The sequence below is a fragment of the Phragmites australis genome, chromosome 7 (assembly GCF_958298935.1).
Source record: "Phragmites australis chromosome 7, lpPhrAust1.1, whole genome shotgun sequence".
NCBI classification, from domain to species: Eukaryota; Viridiplantae; Streptophyta; class Magnoliopsida; order Poales; family Poaceae; genus Phragmites; species Phragmites australis.
The window spans coordinates 25,724,658-25,740,986 of record NC_084927.1 but is presented as its reverse complement, the minus strand read 5'-3'; the positions used below and the strand labels follow the sequence as shown (position 1 = coordinate 25,740,986).

Sequence of the window (16,329 nt, the reverse complement as noted above, 5' to 3'; positions counted from 1 at the left end):
ACAGTTTATTTCTCGTAGAATTTGGAAAAAGAAAATCCCGGGTTTCAATCGGGGCGCATGGCGTGTTATGAAAGCCAAGCCTGTCACCTATTAAGAGCATGCTTCTTCCGATGGAATAACTTCTGGCCGTAGCAATGCCCATCTATCAGCGCATCGAGTAGACTTGCAGGCATGGGTAGCGGAAACAAAGAAAGGTACAATCCTTTTCTCTCCCACTTTTTCTCGTGTGTTTTTGGGACCCTCATCAAGTCATGAGAACCGATCGTAGCAGCGCATCGGCCAGTTGGTATGGCCCGGCCGCACGGGGCCGATCAGCGAATGATGCCCACCAAACCCAACCGGGCAACCGGCCAACGCCAACGCCAACGCCAACCCAACGCCAGCAGCCAGCCACGCACGCTCCCGTCGTCGGTCCACTGCTCAACCCACCGAACCCTGCGGCGGAGAGCAAAAGCCGCGGGGGCGTGCTGCCATCACGCCAGCCCCATGGGGGCCCCGCCCGGCGGCGTATGCGTGCCCCCATCGCATCATGCGCGCGCGCCGCGTGTGCGATGCGTGGTGTGACGACCCAGTGACGCCGAGCCGATGCAGCGAGCGTGTGTTTAGTCGTCTAGAATATTTAATTGATTTGATCTATAAATACAGGTTGAATTTATGCTTATAGTTGGCAGACTAAATCTAAAGCTGCATAAGAAATTCACTGCCACTGACAAATGGATCCAGCCGATCCTCCGCTGCATCCCGCGAGCCTGAGCCTAATACCGAATCCCACGTACTTTCCATCCTGCATCAGCGGAGCCAAACCTACGAGCGGATGTAAGCGCCCTCCACCCATCCTAACAGCCAAACGTTCGGCTCCGGAGTTTATACGCACGAACGGAGCAGACCATCCAGACACGCCCTGAGCCCCTGCGCCGCCCAGCCCTTTTCTCCTTCCCAGAGCCGAAGGCAGGCTCAACTCAGCTGCACTTGCCATACGCGGTGCCCGGCCAGGTCTGAACTTCCCAAGATCTAACGCGTGACACCGCGGCACAAGCTAGTTTGCCTCTGCGAGAGATCGATCGAATCGAACACATCGCACGGTGTTACGTAGCACGTACAGGTGTTGCTGGAGACGTACTGCGGTGGCGCATGCAACACCGTACAAAAGGGTTGGTTGACCTTAGGTGCTTTCGTACGCTTGCAATTCGACTACTTATCTATAGCCGCCACGTTTTGCTTGGGACTAAAAAAATAAGAGAGATGTAACTGGAAGCTTGCAGGACTATTTCTGCAAAATTCCTATACATGTAGCTTATCGTTGTACCATCGACCAAAGGCATGCACAGTGTCATGTACACTCAACAGGATAACATGTCATGCTTTATTGTCTTCGATTGCTAATTGCTATAATTCTATAGCAGCTAGCTAGCTGGTGTAAGAAAAAATAAAAAGGAAACAAAACCTAGTAGCTAGCCATATTTCATGTTTGCACATGTTATCCCTTGGCCCACAGCAACATAGATGCTCTGCAAGCTTGTGCCAATTTCTGCCTTTTGTGGTGTTGCCTGACCTGCCAATCAACTCGCCTTCAACTTGCAGGCTTGCCCCAACTTGTGCCCCTGCAAAAGGCAAAGAGCCAAAGAGGACCTACTGTTCTGGAGTAGTAGTGCATGCTTTGTTCCGTAGCTCATGGTTTCTAGTATTTTTTTTATAAAATAATGTAGGGTTCTTTAAGTTTTAAAATGATTTTTTCCTTGTCGAGCATTACGTTGATTTGAAATCTCTAGACAATCCTAAGTTGACAACTACCACTCTAACGAGTTCAAAATGCAAGAATTTCTAGAAAAATTTGTACGAAAGGAAACACCAAACACTATATTCTGTACAAATAACTGCAAAAATCATATTCTTTAAATGGGCCTAAAATGACGTCAGCTTACCATGACACAAGTTAATTATAACCATCTCTTTTTACCCGATAATGCTAGTTCTTATATGAGAGAAAATATTTCGTAAAATTTATACAAAATTCGTCGTCCATAATTTTTTATATCTTATCCATAAGAAAGATGGCAACAGTGAACCTGCCCGGTAGGCTGGAACACACATCAAAAGCCAGGCTCTCTGCCAATGGGCGTGATGACCTGCATCATGGCAAGACGTTTGCGTCAAACCGATGAGTCCAGAGAAAGGGTTCTCTGCCATCGCTACCGCCCGTAGTGGCTGGCATCGCAGCAGTCAATCATCCGGTTTACCACTCCTCTGTCCTCTCTCTCTCTGCCTTGAGGTGCACAAGTCAATGGTATCATTTCCAGCCCTTCCTTTCTTTTTTGCCCAAATAGACTCCTTGGGGCCACCGCAAAATCATTACTAGGATCTTCAAAAGGTAGCTGCTCAATCGTCTTGTGATTTTTTTTACTTCAATACCAGATACAAGTAGTATCTAAACATATATTTACATACATCTTAAAGAGCACGCTAGATCTATAATATATATGCTGAAGAGATTTATGAAATCTTAAAATCCACAAGCGACAGACACATCACCCTTCTATCGTGATCCACAAGCGCTTGAAAATATCTAAAAATTATTATTAAAGGTGAGATATCCGATCGATCCCGAGGATAGAACGTGGGTGGGTTGGAGCAAACATCAACACTAACACCACTGGTCTATCAGCCTGTTATCATCCTCTTGTGATCCTTCTTGTAGGCAAACAAATTCTTTTAAGAAAAAAGAGGTTTTAGTCAACTAACATGGCAATTTGAGGGGTTAACTTGGTTACAGTTACCAGAACATATACGCTATAGACTTTATTTAGCTTCATGTAGACCTCAGCAAAATACTATACTAGTTTACCAGTAGTAGAATGTGTCATGAATGACGATCATGCTTTGTTACCTGTCCCTCTAAAGCATAAAACATGCCTAGAAATGCGATGCTGCTTCTCTACCACATATTTCATAAACACGTTGGTACACATGTTTGTAGATGCAATTTCAGTCGAGCACAATATATGTTCAATGAGACGTATTACATCATAATTTGTAGCCCACAACCTACTTGTGGTACTCCCTCTGAATGATTCTTCTATGGTAACAGCTCCATCGTAAAATCTAACAAGAGCAAGCAAGAACTAACACTAATGACGCTAAAAGGGTGGACTTGATTTATCCCTTCTCTACCCACAAATATTTGCCCAAATTTATAAGTTATCCTATTTTATATATCAAATATATTAGTACCCATATAACTTAGCTAATGTTTGGTTTAAACTCCTCTTAGAGTTAGGGGATGACCTAACATAGAGCGAGCGAGGGCACATGCCCTATTTAAATTTTTGTTTTTCAGCGAATTTTAATAGACTTAGCTCTCTTTTTTGAAATTATAAAAATCCAATCACTATTATATCCCACTCATTTTTTGGGTTGGATCCGTCCCGCTTGGAGTTTGCCTTTGGTTAATGTTTAAAAAGAAAATATTTGCCTTTGGTCGATGAAGCATAGTGTCTCCTGTGTGTAATGAATTGGGGTCCATAGAGGTATTAGACTTTGAGTACTTAAATGCGGCTGAGCTGTCTCCTCCTTCCCGGTGTTTTTCAATTTTTCTTTTTTGGCAGAGTCTCATCCTTCCGGTTTGGCTCGGCCTTTCGCCGCTAAATTAATGTCTTCTTTTCTTTGACCATTTCGTTGGCATTTCCATGTACACCCCCGCACATATCCGTAATCTCTACTAGGATTACTTTGTAAGTATTCCTCCCGCAATATCTCATCCAGTGATTATGAAGCGTATCCACTGACAGATTTTCTCCCGGTACACAACAATGGAACACTGAACAAAAGATTTCCATGTCCAGAATATATTAATGCCCCAGTACCGGTTTATAGTGCTACGATGCAACATCATGGAGTTAGGTTTAAATCTATTCCATGTCCATTCTAGGTAGGAAGATTAAAATTTCTTTCGCCTAAGGGCGGACCCATTAAGGATATAGGTGTACATATATACATTTAAAATTTTATGTAAAAATTTCTATATGTAATATGTGTGATTGGTGACCACAGTTAATAACGATCCAAACCTATTTCGTCACGACTTGACGGGTGTTGACACGGCCACAATCCACGACCCATGCCCACACAACCACGTATAGTGACAATCGTGTGTGTGGCCATATGACGACTACGTGCATAATGCCTTATGACCTGATTCACACTACACTCAACCCGTCGACTGTGAGATAGAGTACGGCGGTGCGGGTGTGAGCTAGGAGGGTGGTGGTAGCGGCATAAGCACGAGCGAGGTGGGACACAATACGGCAGTACCGTGGCACGAACGTGACAGATATGCAAAACCATGTTGAAAATTCTAGACTCGTCACTGCTTTCATCCCATGTAAATGATATATTAATATCATATATGAGTGCATATTACTATTTGTTTCACCAATTTATAGTATTCACTCCGTAAAAAATAGTAGACATTTTTTTAAAAGTTAAATATTATATATTTTAACTAATATTTAATTAAATTATCAGAAAGTGTAATGTAAAAAATTACAGAATTATGTTTACAATTCAAAATAATTTCACTTTATCTATATTTTTTATAAATGATATATTTAAAAAAATTAATTAAAATTTAACTTCGAAGATCAAGTTTTTAAAAAATAATTTTATTGTCTATAAACGGAGTGAGTACTGCGTACGATGCAACCGTCTACTATTGTACTGCACCAAAATATTGTGTTCAAGCAACTTACACTTTGGTTCCTCATAAAAAAACAACTTCAGGGCACCTAACAGATTCTCAAAATGCACCCCGGCCAAAAACAGAATGGCATGCAAAGTTCAAACCAACATCTGCATGTCACCACACCAAAGATGATTAAAAAAACCCTTACAAATTCGCAGGTTAATTCCTCTTGAAGCGATCCAAGGCTTCGTTTCCCGCACCTCGAGGGGCTTATTCGTAAAAAAGCCACCACAGCGCATCAAATTTATTGCACTGCTCTACCTCTCATGGCGTTTATTTAAGTCTCCACCCTCCGCTCCGGGAAATTCTTTTCTGTATATATCGTGGAATTTTTTGGGTTCTCGAGCTCTCCGCGATCCCATCCTCGCCGGCCCCCGCTGCTTCCGGCGATTCTCCCGGAGCTTTTTTGGCCGACGCAGAGAAGAGAATTGCGGCGTCTACCCGCACAGAGGTCAGAGCTCCTGATCCTTCACTCCGTCTGCCCCCACCTCGTGTTCTTGATCTTCTCTCGCGCTCTCCTTCGTCCGCGGTTGGTTCTGCATGTGAGTGAGGAGTGCAGGAGAGTTTCTTGGTCTTGTTCATCTCCCTCCCTGTTTCTTTGTCGCCCATATTTTCTTGATTTCTTCAGTAACTTTGATCTGAACAATTCATAGGATAGCCTGGATGAGAAATGAGATAGAATCGCATGAGTAGCAGTCCACAGCATTGATTCGATGCCTCTTTTCTCAAACTAGATTAAAGGTACAAATCTCTTATCACGAGAGAGAGAGAGAGAGAGAGAGAGAGAGAGAGAGAGAGAGAATCTTTCTCCGAAGTCCTCTTCTTGTTTGCTACTCCTTGGGGTGTGGTTCTTGCTCGCATGTAGTTACTCCACTGGGGCTGTACAGTCCTGTGTATTTACCACTCCCCTTGTCGACACCGTCTGATGCGGCGCAGTTAAAGCCCTACCTGAAGCTGGAGTTCCTCCGGGCCCTTGCCAGCTTCTTGAAACCCTCTGATTTCGATGCTGGGGTAGCGGGATCGGTGCGCGGCTGCTGGTTTTGCTCTTGTTGCCGCGTTCATCACATCTTCCTCCTCCTCGCTTCCTCCCGTGAGAGGAAAGAAAGAAATCAGGGTGTGCCTGTGCTTTGATCCAACCCCTGGTCTTCCTCTTCTTCCTCTGGTAGTGCTGTTTTGTTCCTTTCAGCATCTAGTGGTTTGCCTGGTGTTGTGTCGCGCAGTCTAGCTGTATGCGCGTGTGCACGTTGAGGCTGACTTTCTCCTTGGAAACGCCTGGTGTTTGGTGACGTGAAATGCAGAGCTGTTGGGCAGACCGGTCGTTGCATCTGCTTTTGCTCTTCAGAGTTTCTTTAAGCATTTTATGTTTTGCGAGATGGTTTCTTCTTTCGCGACAATGGGTTTCTTTTTCTTCCTTCTTTTGGGTGTACCAGCTTGTGTAACAAGGGTGTGAAGTGTCGGTTTTTATCAGGACGCTGCGAGACTTTTTCTCGCAATGGAATCTAGTTTACGCAAAACACGGCATTTGCTTGGAGATAGACGGGCATCGGCATTAGCACTCGCAGCTTTTTGTCCTCCACTCTGGCGAACTCAACCCCCCCCCCCACCCCCGGCTGGATCGCTGGAGTATTGACTTGTGAATTTATTTATTTATTTTCGCAGGAAGTAATCAGCCCTGTTTATCAAAGGCAGTTGGTAAGGCATGGATAGGCCTTGAGCATTCTGCGCAAATCATGAAGATAGGTAAGTGAGCTTCACCTCTAATCTTCCACTTTTAACTTTGTATTCGTAACAGCATTTGCTTAATTTGCAACGTTAAGCATGGTTGCGTTCTGATTTCTGAGATTCATAACGGTAAACCTGGTTTTAGGTTGTGGCGAAGGCTGATATGCTTTGAAACGGTAATTTGTAGATAGATTGCGATTGGTTACAATCAGATTCTCGTTAAACATCAACAGGGAAGAGGGAACTTAAAGTCACATGATACGCATATGCTTCACTGGAATCATATGCCCAATAGTGACCCCTTTACTTTCACCATTGTAATTTTCAGTTTGGATTGGTTAACATTGTCTTTAAATGCCAGACTGATAGCATGATGCGTTTCATTTGTTAGGACAACTTGATTTACAAATGTTCTTTCTAGAGTTTTAGGGCACCGCCCCAGTCTCGATTGCATTGCATCGGACAGAGAACCGTTTACAACACTGTTTCTTCAGCGTTATTACAGCACCTTGACCTCTCGGGTCATCATAACCCCTCACTCACATTACATCAAAATATAGCACTTCTCGTCTCCTGCGCTTGATGAACACGGCTTCAGCGCTGGCAAGCTCCAGGTGCCGCTCCCCTGCAACTAATACCCCCCACCCCACCACCTGATCGCCATCTTCTTCAGAGTACATGTGAGAGGCCCCCAGACCGACCACTTGCTCACCAGTCGTCCCAGCGTGTGATGTACAAGCCTTCAGAGTTGGAAAATTCCAGGAGCTTTCTTGTCTTCCTAGCATTTGATCCTCCCAGGCTTGTTGATTTACAATTGTGTGTTGATACATCATGCAATTGCTAGAAAAATCTGGCTCGTCGTAGTAAATTTTCTTTCTTATTATAAATATTTGTGAAACTATCTCTCACTTTGGAATGTGATATGTTGTGAAGTAATTGTGGTGACCCTCAGAATCATTAATTGGTCCAGCTGTCAGAGTTCTGTTTTAGATCTTGTTTGGCAGAGCTCCGGTTCCCAGATTCACCTCAGATCTGGTGTTTGTAGATGAATACAAAATGGTTTATGTATACATTTTTATTTTAGAATGTAAACAATATGACTCACCCAAACAACCCTAGTGTATACTCGGTTCCAGCTCCACGAATTTATGGAGCTACATATACCTTGCTCTAAGAATTCTTGGAGCTAGAACTCTACCAAACAGCCCTTTAGATTTAGATGGTTTGCTACCTTGGATTATGTTTTCAACTTGTAAAATGTGCTAGATGTACACCCATAACTCAAGTAATCGGACATCCAGCAGGCTTACATATGCCATATACTATATTCCTGATGTTTTAAAAAGGAACTCGACCACAGGGAGAGACGCCCCCCCCCCCCCCACCTCCGTCATTCTCCTATGGTAGGGGAGTACTGAACCCTAGTTGGCCAGGGGACTCGATGAAACCAGCTCTCAAGGAGGTAATCACGTGACCTACGAGCACCAGGGTTTGAGCCCGGGTGGGCCCTCTACTGGAGGCTCTACCAACCGATCTATCGCTTGGCTCTCATATTTCTGATGTTTTATGCCTTATTCCTCATAGAACGATCCATTATGTATCGATTTAGTCAGTCTTTACTTAAACTTATTCTTTAGATTGACTTGATTGTGACACAAAAACAATATTATATTTGTATTGAATCATGATATTCTTTTCTTCCGTAGGAAGACTGTCAATTCTTGGTTTTTGTTCTTTCAGGACTACTGGCAACACCTTAGCTAAGCAAACAGCCTTTTCTCTGTCACAGAAATGTTGTGAATTCAAGGAGTGCTTAGATTTTAGAGTAATGGGTCATACCAGAAAGAAACTTAATGCTTGCAAATGATTAAAGTGACAGCACAACTAATGAAAGAGAAACAGCAGCTGAACTTAGCTGACTGTCTATTTTGTTTATTCCATTGTAATAAGCTCTTTCCATTTATTTCTTATCGGTTGGTCACCAAATATAATTTCAGTACTAATTTTAGTCATTTTTGATTGTTCAAACCAGAAACTGTCAATGTTGATTGCAGTACACTTGCCGCCTTCTGACCTTTTCTCCTCTGTTCACACTCTTAATGTTGATGATTTTAGTGTCTGCACGCAGATGATGAAAAGACCTTACCACACATGTTTTTCATGAGCATGCATCCAATGGCTGTCCTGAATTAGACTGTCAGACTGAAAGAGAAACTAAGCACAATTTTTTGGCAGATAAAATGGTTGAGCAAACCAATCAATCTGAAAATAGTTTTATGAAGAGTGAGCGTCAGAATGGAGGTAAAACTGGACAGACATGCATTGAGGATGTCTCATATGACAAGGATGTAGTAGAGATCAAACTGCCGGACACTGATATTTCTTCTGATTACGGTGGCCATTTTTTCAAGGATGTCTGCATTGATGAAGGAGTTCTTGCTGATCAGAAGACTTCAACAGAAAATCTAGTAGATCAAAAGGTGTCCCCAAACTTTGATTCTTCAATGGGAGATACAAACGGTGACCTTAGCGAAGAGATAAGAGCTGCGTCTACAAAATCTGCACATGAACTAAAATCACAAATAGTTATTCTTCCTGTCATGTGTGCTACTGAGGGTAATACTGGGGAACAATTTTCTTCATGCGAAGTGCATGATCTTGAAGATAACAATACTGCAGCTGTCGATTTAAATGATGAGAAATTAAGTCCCAAACAACTACTATGTCATGAAGGTGCAAAAGGTTGTCAGCAGGTTGTCACGGTCATTTCTGAGAGCAGTGAAGATCAGGAGCCATTTCTTAATGGAGAAACAACTCATCAGGTATACTACTACTTACAGTACGACTGGTACTTTTGGAATCATCTGTCTGATCACCAGTTTAGTCATTCAATTCACACTTTCCTGTCATAATTGTTTGATGACTGTATATAAGCTGTAAACTTCAGTTAGTTTGGTTTTTTCTGATAGATTATATACTATTTTTTGTTCTGTTCTCCTTACTGAGAACTGGTTTTGGACGTTTGGTGTTGACTCTTCAGTTTATTTGGTTCAATAAATGAGTGGTTGCACATATGAATTATAACTATTTCGTCACTGCTATATCATTTGTCTACCTCATTGAAGCACACAACATGATTGGTTACTGCTGTTACAGGGTTCATCGAATGACCGTCATGAAACTGGAATTGATATTGCATCCGAGAGCAGTAACATCATTCACATTGATTTATCAGTTGAATCAAATGTTGATGACTTCTCAACGGTGATGCCTGAAGAAGTTGTAGTCAGTGCAGCATTAGATAAGGGAGGATCCAACCAAGTTAATCACTATAACCCTTTTATTGCCTATGGATCATTAGACGATACATGGGAACCTAAATACTCTCTCCCTACAATTGTGGATGCCACTTCTATAGCACCCGTCTGTCCTGTTGAAAAGACAGATAGTTTTAGTGATCTTGTCAACCGTGCAGTCGGAGGATTTGATTCTTTTGAAATAGATGAAGCCATAATTGAAGAGAATATGCCAGATTCTGTAGAAGCAAGTGCAAGTATGTTGGATGTCCAAGCATCTGAAGAGAGTAATGATCAGAGAGAAAGTCCCACTAAAGAGATGAGAACTGATGTGGCACATGGAAAGGGTACGACCACATCACTGTCATCTAACAATCCAGAACCTAGTGATGTCAAAAGTGTGAACCATCCAAAATGTGAGATCGATTGTGCCCAAGATGTACATGATTTTAACCCAAGAGATGTGGAGGTTGACACAAAAGGAAGCAAGGATGACACTTGCAGTAAGAGTTCTACTCTTGTGCAAACAGAATGTGTGGTTCAACAAAATGGAACTGATAGCCCAAAAGTGACAGCACAAACTTGTCTTCGCAATCCTTTTGAATCAAGCTTCTCTGGGCCTAGTATTACATCAGGTCCACTAACGCCCTCTGGTCACATACCTTATTCTGGCAACATTTCTCTTCGATCAGAAAGTAGCACAACAAGTACTCGGTCCTTTGCATTTCCAGTGTAAGTGAAGACTATCCAATTACATTTTATCAGAGTAGAATTGCCTTTTCGTCTCGAGAAAAAGATTAGAATTCCTTTCTTGCCCTGCACTATTGTTTTTTAATTTTCTTAAACAAACTAACCCCTTTCCTATTTTTTAGGTTAATGATGGTAAATGAGTTATGTTCTGTACCTCAGTAGTGCTGTGTCCTCTCCTAAATTTAAAGGAAAATTGCTGTCTTTGTGAACCTATCATACTGTAGCAAAGGGACCATGGCGAATTGTAGGGCTTCTTCCATACATATTTCCTAAAGAAATGGGCTTTCCAATTATCATACTGATGGCGTACAATTTGTCTTAAACATATCTATCATTCCATGCTTCAATATTTTGTTCCGGATATTCATGATGAAATTTTAACAGGGTAATCTGTTTAGGCATAAGAATCTCGAAATGACGTTTCATGGAAGGCAATACAATTGTTTATTTTGTTCTACATGCTTCAGATTCATCTCCCTGTTTTCTTGTAGTTTGACATAAATCTGCCAACCCAAATTGTTCTATCTACATTGCACTTTTGATCGTGTATAACCTATTTATTAAGAAATAGGAATGGGAATGTTCATGCATACCGTATTTGTTGAGATGAGCCACGTAGGAAGTTTGGCTCACTCTATATGCATTGCATTAGTTCTTTCATTATGGTAAATAGCCAATGTAAATTCCCCTAGCAAAAGTAATATAAATCAGAAATCTTAAAGGATTTGTTTCCCTGATGCTACTTGCTACTACATAACTTCATACATGCTTGTATTGTCATGGCAATTTCTTACCTTTTTTGCCAATCAGTAGGACATTCCTAATATATGTTACCTTTTAATGAAACTAATTGATCGAGCACCATGTTTTTCTTTTCCAATTCACAGAATACAGAATGAGTGGAATAGCAGCCCGGTGAAGATGGCGAAAGCCGACCGCAGACGTTTGAGGCATGACCGAGGCTGGGGTTACAGAATCCTTTGCTGTAAATTCTGAATGTGCTTGACCCTGCAATTTTCCTCTTGAGTTCAGCCCTTCGTGCCACGCTTGAGCCCGTGGTAGTCCATGTTAAATTCATTCAAATATTGCTCCTTTCTCCCTCTCCCCCTCCTGCTGTCTCTCTCCCCATGTCCTGCGGTTTTTATTTATCTATATCAGGTTAGTGGCTTGCCGCATCCGGTAGTGGCTTGTAATTTACACTATGAGTGAGGAATGAAGGTATAGCTTCGATATAGCATCTGCTGTCACTTGGTACAAGTATTGTAGACGAACATCCCTGGAGCTAAAAAATGGCTGCCTATTTGACCCGTGTTACTCTGCTGGGAGAAGTTCTGTTCGCCGTGGTCCTTCTATGTGAGCAATCAACATAACATGACAGTAATTAAATTGGTACAAATACATATAAATCCCTACATCTATTACAAGCATATGAGCACATCTGCAAACTGATACTGGTGCAAATGTATATGGTACAAGGCAGAGGTAGCCTCAAGTATGAACATCCAAGGACAAAATTGCCCACCTGCAGATGAATGATTCATGCTCTTGCAGTCAGGGCTAACACAGGACGTCCATGCAGCTTGGAAGCTACATTAAGGCTGGCCAATCCCGGATGTGTATTGACCCTCCTGATTAACACTGCTCAACTAGGACTAGTGACTAAAGGAGCGGCTAGCTCCAACTATGTACAGGTCCGTGCCATGCATACATATGCTCATGTCCGAGCACTACTGGCCCAAGACGCCGGCGCAGCATGCAGTGCAGCCAAGCTATCTAGGGTCCCTTCTCCTGCAACGGCTCGGCGCCGTTGTTGATCGGCCGGCGGCGTCTGGCCTTCCACGCGTAGTCCCTCCTGAGCATGTCGTACATCTCGTTGGCCGCGTCCCCGTGCTTCGCCGCCGCGCGCAGTTCCACCGTCCGTGGCCGTGCGCCCGCTGAAGTCGTCGTCACTCCCATGGCCTGTGCAGCTTCCTCCTTGTTCCGCGCACCGAGCTCGCGCCCTGAGAATCCCCTCTTCATAGCTGATTCACCGGGCGACGCCGAGGCCAGCTCCTTTGCAAGGTACTGCATGCAGTCGATCGAGGTACGCTAATTATTAAGTTCGGTAAAGTATGCATCTTATCAGTATATTTAATTTGCTTGTGAGCGATGGGAGCAGATTGGGCGTTTTCACTGACCATGTCACCTCCTCTGTTGTTCAGGCCATCGTTTGTCTTTCGCACCCCAACTGCAAAAGATGGATTCAACAACGGATCAAGGATAATCTCAAGCACATCAAACTGCAACTGCAAAGAGATCGATGAAGAACTCACCATGGCGAACACAGGCAATGATGGGGAGGTGAGGACTGAGCAAGGAGACGAGCAGGGCAACTAAAAAAAGAGTACCAACTGCACTAGCTCCTGTGCAGCTCATGGTGTGAAACTTCTCCCGCAGATCAATTTGGGGTGCAGGATGCTCTCAGTGGCAAGCTAGGTAGGTGTTGAAGAGAAGAGAGGAGGCAGGATGGGGGTTGTTGGCCTTTTATAGAGAAGGCAATTGCTAGGTATAGTGCAGCTACTCAGCTAGCTAGGGATCGATGGATATGCAGTCAAAGCAAGCCGAGAGAAGGCCCGAGAATATCTGTTCTAACCGTACCTCCGTGCGTTTTCTTTAACAAACCCTAGGAATTGTTTATGGACTGGTCCTGGTTGTGCCTCAAGGTATCAACCCAAGCATCCTAGAGTTTATGATATGCTCTGCGGTTGTACATTGCTTTCTGAACATATGTACTCGGCATATTCAATCAACTCAGTGTCTTACCAAGACATTAAGTTCAGAAAACAGTATCTTAACAAGCAAGATAACCCGAGAGGTTGACACTATCACATTACAAGATGAAGCACAAATATATTCCACCGTTCGTTCAGATGCTACAGAGAGTAATTGACCAGCTTAATTATACGAATTTCTCAAAAGTCAATATTAACCTACGACGAGGTGTGAAGGCTCGGCAGCCTATGCGTGGTTCATGGAGCTTTCTCCCCTTTATAATATAAAGACAGTCCTATGCGTTGTTGGCAGGAGCAGGTGCACGAGGGCGTGCTGCCCGAGCCCAACCTTGTGCGGAGTGGTGGGTGGCTTTTGGGAGCCGAGCTCGCTGCCTGTTGGCGCTGGCCATGGCCGGGCGACGGAAACAGCAAGCCCAACAGGCTTGCACCGTCGCCGGGCGATCACGTGCCGCTCAGTGTACGACGCGACCGCCAATCCCTCGTCGTCAAAAAATTACGCGCTCCGTAAACGGAATCCCCAAGTGGAACTGCTGCACCACGCAGCGTTTTTTTTTAATCTGAGGCGTGCAGTTGCAGGCCCGGTAAATAAATTTGATTATATGTTTTAAAGTTGATTAATCTTTAATAATGTCTGAAATTGATTATCATTTGATCATATATTTTATATATACTAGTTTGTATCAGAGTTTATCTGAATTTTTATTACAAGTTAGTTTTTATATAATTTTTATTACAAGTTAGTTTATCTGAGTTCGTTCTTCAGCCCACTCCGGAGTCCAAGGGTACCTTTGGTTGGTTCAGTCAGGGTTCAAAAAACCGTCGGTAACCGCTCAAAAATCGCGGTTACCGACCTTCCCGGTCCGGTCCGATTTCAAAAACCGCTCGGTAACCGAAATTTGAATTCAAAAAATTCGAAAAAATAAAAAAATTTAAAAAAAATTCAAAAAAAATCTTAAAAAAAACTAGACACAATTCTAAGAACTTCTGTGAAAAAAATGTTCAAAAATAATGTCGTTTGCATCATATTCTATAGGGAGAAAGTTTGAAAAAAATGAAAAAAATTGAAGCGTGCGGCTCAATTATTAACTCACGTTAAGGAAAAGTGTAACATGCAAACACATATTTTTCTTGTATAAAACGTATTTTAAGAGAACCTTTAAAATTGATTTCACTTTATTTAGAGTTTTATTAAATTCTCTATGATTTTTACAAAGTTCACAAGCATAAAGTGAATATGTTAAGAAAAATCACTGTAATTAATTTTTTCATGTCTACTATTATTTTTTCTACGTAAATCATAATATAAATAAGCTAATGAAAGTGGTTTCACTAATTTTTAAGGTGTGATGGGTCAGTTATGAATTAATCTAGTCGCAACACATTTACACAATCATGCATGTTACAATAACTAATTCATGAGTTCATATATTTTTAAAAGATATAGGATCATGTAAGAAGACTAACAAAATTAGTTTCATGATTTTTGGATTAGCAAAGAGTAAACTATGCATTTACCTTGGTTTAACAAATAAAATTTCTCACAGAAAATTTTGAACTTTTTTATGAGTATAAATACTTTTATCATGTAGATCATGTTACAAGGAATCCAACAAAATTTGTTTCACTTGATTTGAAGCTCGGATGAATTAGTTATTGATTTTACAAGATTGAACCCTTTTTTAGATTTTTTGTTGAACTGCGCTGAAATTCGATAAAACCGCTCGATAAATCGAGAAAACCGAGCGGTTACCGAGCCAAACCGCTCGGTAACCGACCGAATCGAAAATGCGAGAAAATCGCTCGGTAACCGACCCAAACCGCTCGGTAACCGACCCAAACCGCTCGGTTACCGAGAGGGCAAAAACATGATTTTTTCGCAAAAATTTAAAATTTGCCGAATGAATTTTCTCCGAATTTTTTTGAATTTTTGACCGGTAATCGCGGTTACCGCGGTTTTTCGGTTACCACCGGAGGTCGGTCGGTAACGCGAACCTTGGGTTCAGTTCACCCCATCATGATCAGGCTGTGACAAAGTTTCAAAGCCGCAGAAGTGCAGTACAGACGACGCACCTGGCTCGGCTAAGGCAGGTGTAACTGTATATTTTAAGTTTTTGACCCGCCTGCTGCAGCTAGCAAGGACGTCGGAATACACAACTTGGCCCCAGGATCTCACTTAGGAACTTGGACTCCCCAGGGGGAATAACCCCGTCTGTGATCTTTTTCTTATTGTTGTTTGGTAATGGAAGGGACAAAACTCCTATATATCTAAAAAAACCATAAAAATCAGAAAACGATTCGGGAAAATCAAAGATATTGACAGGGGACAAACAAGAATACAAGATACATGTACTTACAGATATACATCTACATTGCTGATCATTTGAATTATACACTTCTGAAATATTGACAAGAGATCAAAAATATATATGTAATAATACAAGAACTAGAATGTTCTTGCCGAGGGACATCTGAAATGCACCAATCAAAAGGAAATATGACTCCAATAATACTATTCCTTGGCGATAAAGATACTACCACAATCAATTGACATATATACCTTCACGGTTCACATACAAGATTCATAAATTCCGGTTCGCAGATACATAAATATTATTCAAACTAATGCTCAATAAAATGATAAACTCATTGCAAACTCAATAAAAATATTCAAACATCTGCACCACATTATAAGATCATCCATACATTGAAACTATCGTTTTCTCCATATACAAAATTTTGATAGCTTTAAATGGAACGAACTATCACAGATACATAAATATCTATGTCTAATAGCAAATTATCTAAGAACAGTTTTAACAAAAATATCTCCCTCCATGGTAGAAAGGCAAACGAACACCAAACAACTACCAATTGTCAGCAAACAACTTCAGATCCTACAAAGGCCCTGTTTAGCACAGCTTATCAGCAGCTCCAGCTTCTCAGAAGCCATAAGCTGTGCCAAACAGACTGAGTTTATGCTGACTTTTGAAAAGCTGACTTATGATGAAATAAACTAAAAAAATGATAAGCTGACTGAGCGTGATTTTTCTAA

The 16,329-nt window shown here is 42.0% G+C and overlaps 2 protein-coding genes across 6 annotated transcripts; one reads left to right on the top strand and one right to left on the bottom strand.

Annotated features, from left to right (window-relative positions):
- The first annotated feature begins 4,989 nt into the window (after window positions 1-4,989).
- On the top strand, window positions 4,990-11,743 carry LOC133924384 (uncharacterized). Of its 5 annotated transcripts, XR_009910804.1 has the most exons (6): window positions 4,990-5,189; window positions 6,398-6,478; window positions 8,696-9,282; window positions 9,617-10,488; window positions 10,629-10,750; window positions 11,394-11,743. XR_009910804.1 is itself a non-coding variant. In XM_062369887.1 (5 exons), exons 2-5 carry the CDS (start codon window positions 6,469-6,471, stop codon window positions 11,500-11,502), a joined length of 1,578 nt encoding a protein of 525 aa, XP_062225871.1. In that variant the 5' UTR covers window positions 4,996-5,189; window positions 6,398-6,468; the 3' UTR covers window positions 11,503-11,743. The 5 variants fall into 5 exon arrangements, 4 of the variants coding, with proteins under 4 accessions (XP_062225871.1, XP_062225872.1, XP_062225873.1 ...); XM_062369887.1 differs by lacking the exon at window positions 10,629-10,750 and having other exon boundaries at window positions 4,996-5,189; XM_062369888.1 differs by lacking the exon at window positions 10,629-10,750 and having other exon boundaries at window positions 4,999-5,189; window positions 8,589-9,282.
- Window positions 11,744-12,230: 487 nt separating this feature from the next.
- LOC133924385 (uncharacterized) lies at window positions 12,231-12,741 on the bottom strand. The gene is made up of 2 exons (XM_062369891.1): window positions 12,684-12,741; window positions 12,231-12,570 (listed from the first exon to the last, which is right to left on the bottom strand). Exons 1-2 carry the CDS (start codon window positions 12,684-12,686, stop codon window positions 12,280-12,282), a joined length of 294 nt encoding a protein of 97 aa, XP_062225875.1. The 5' UTR covers window positions 12,687-12,741; the 3' UTR covers window positions 12,231-12,279.
- Window positions 12,742-16,329: the final 3,588 nt, after the last annotated feature.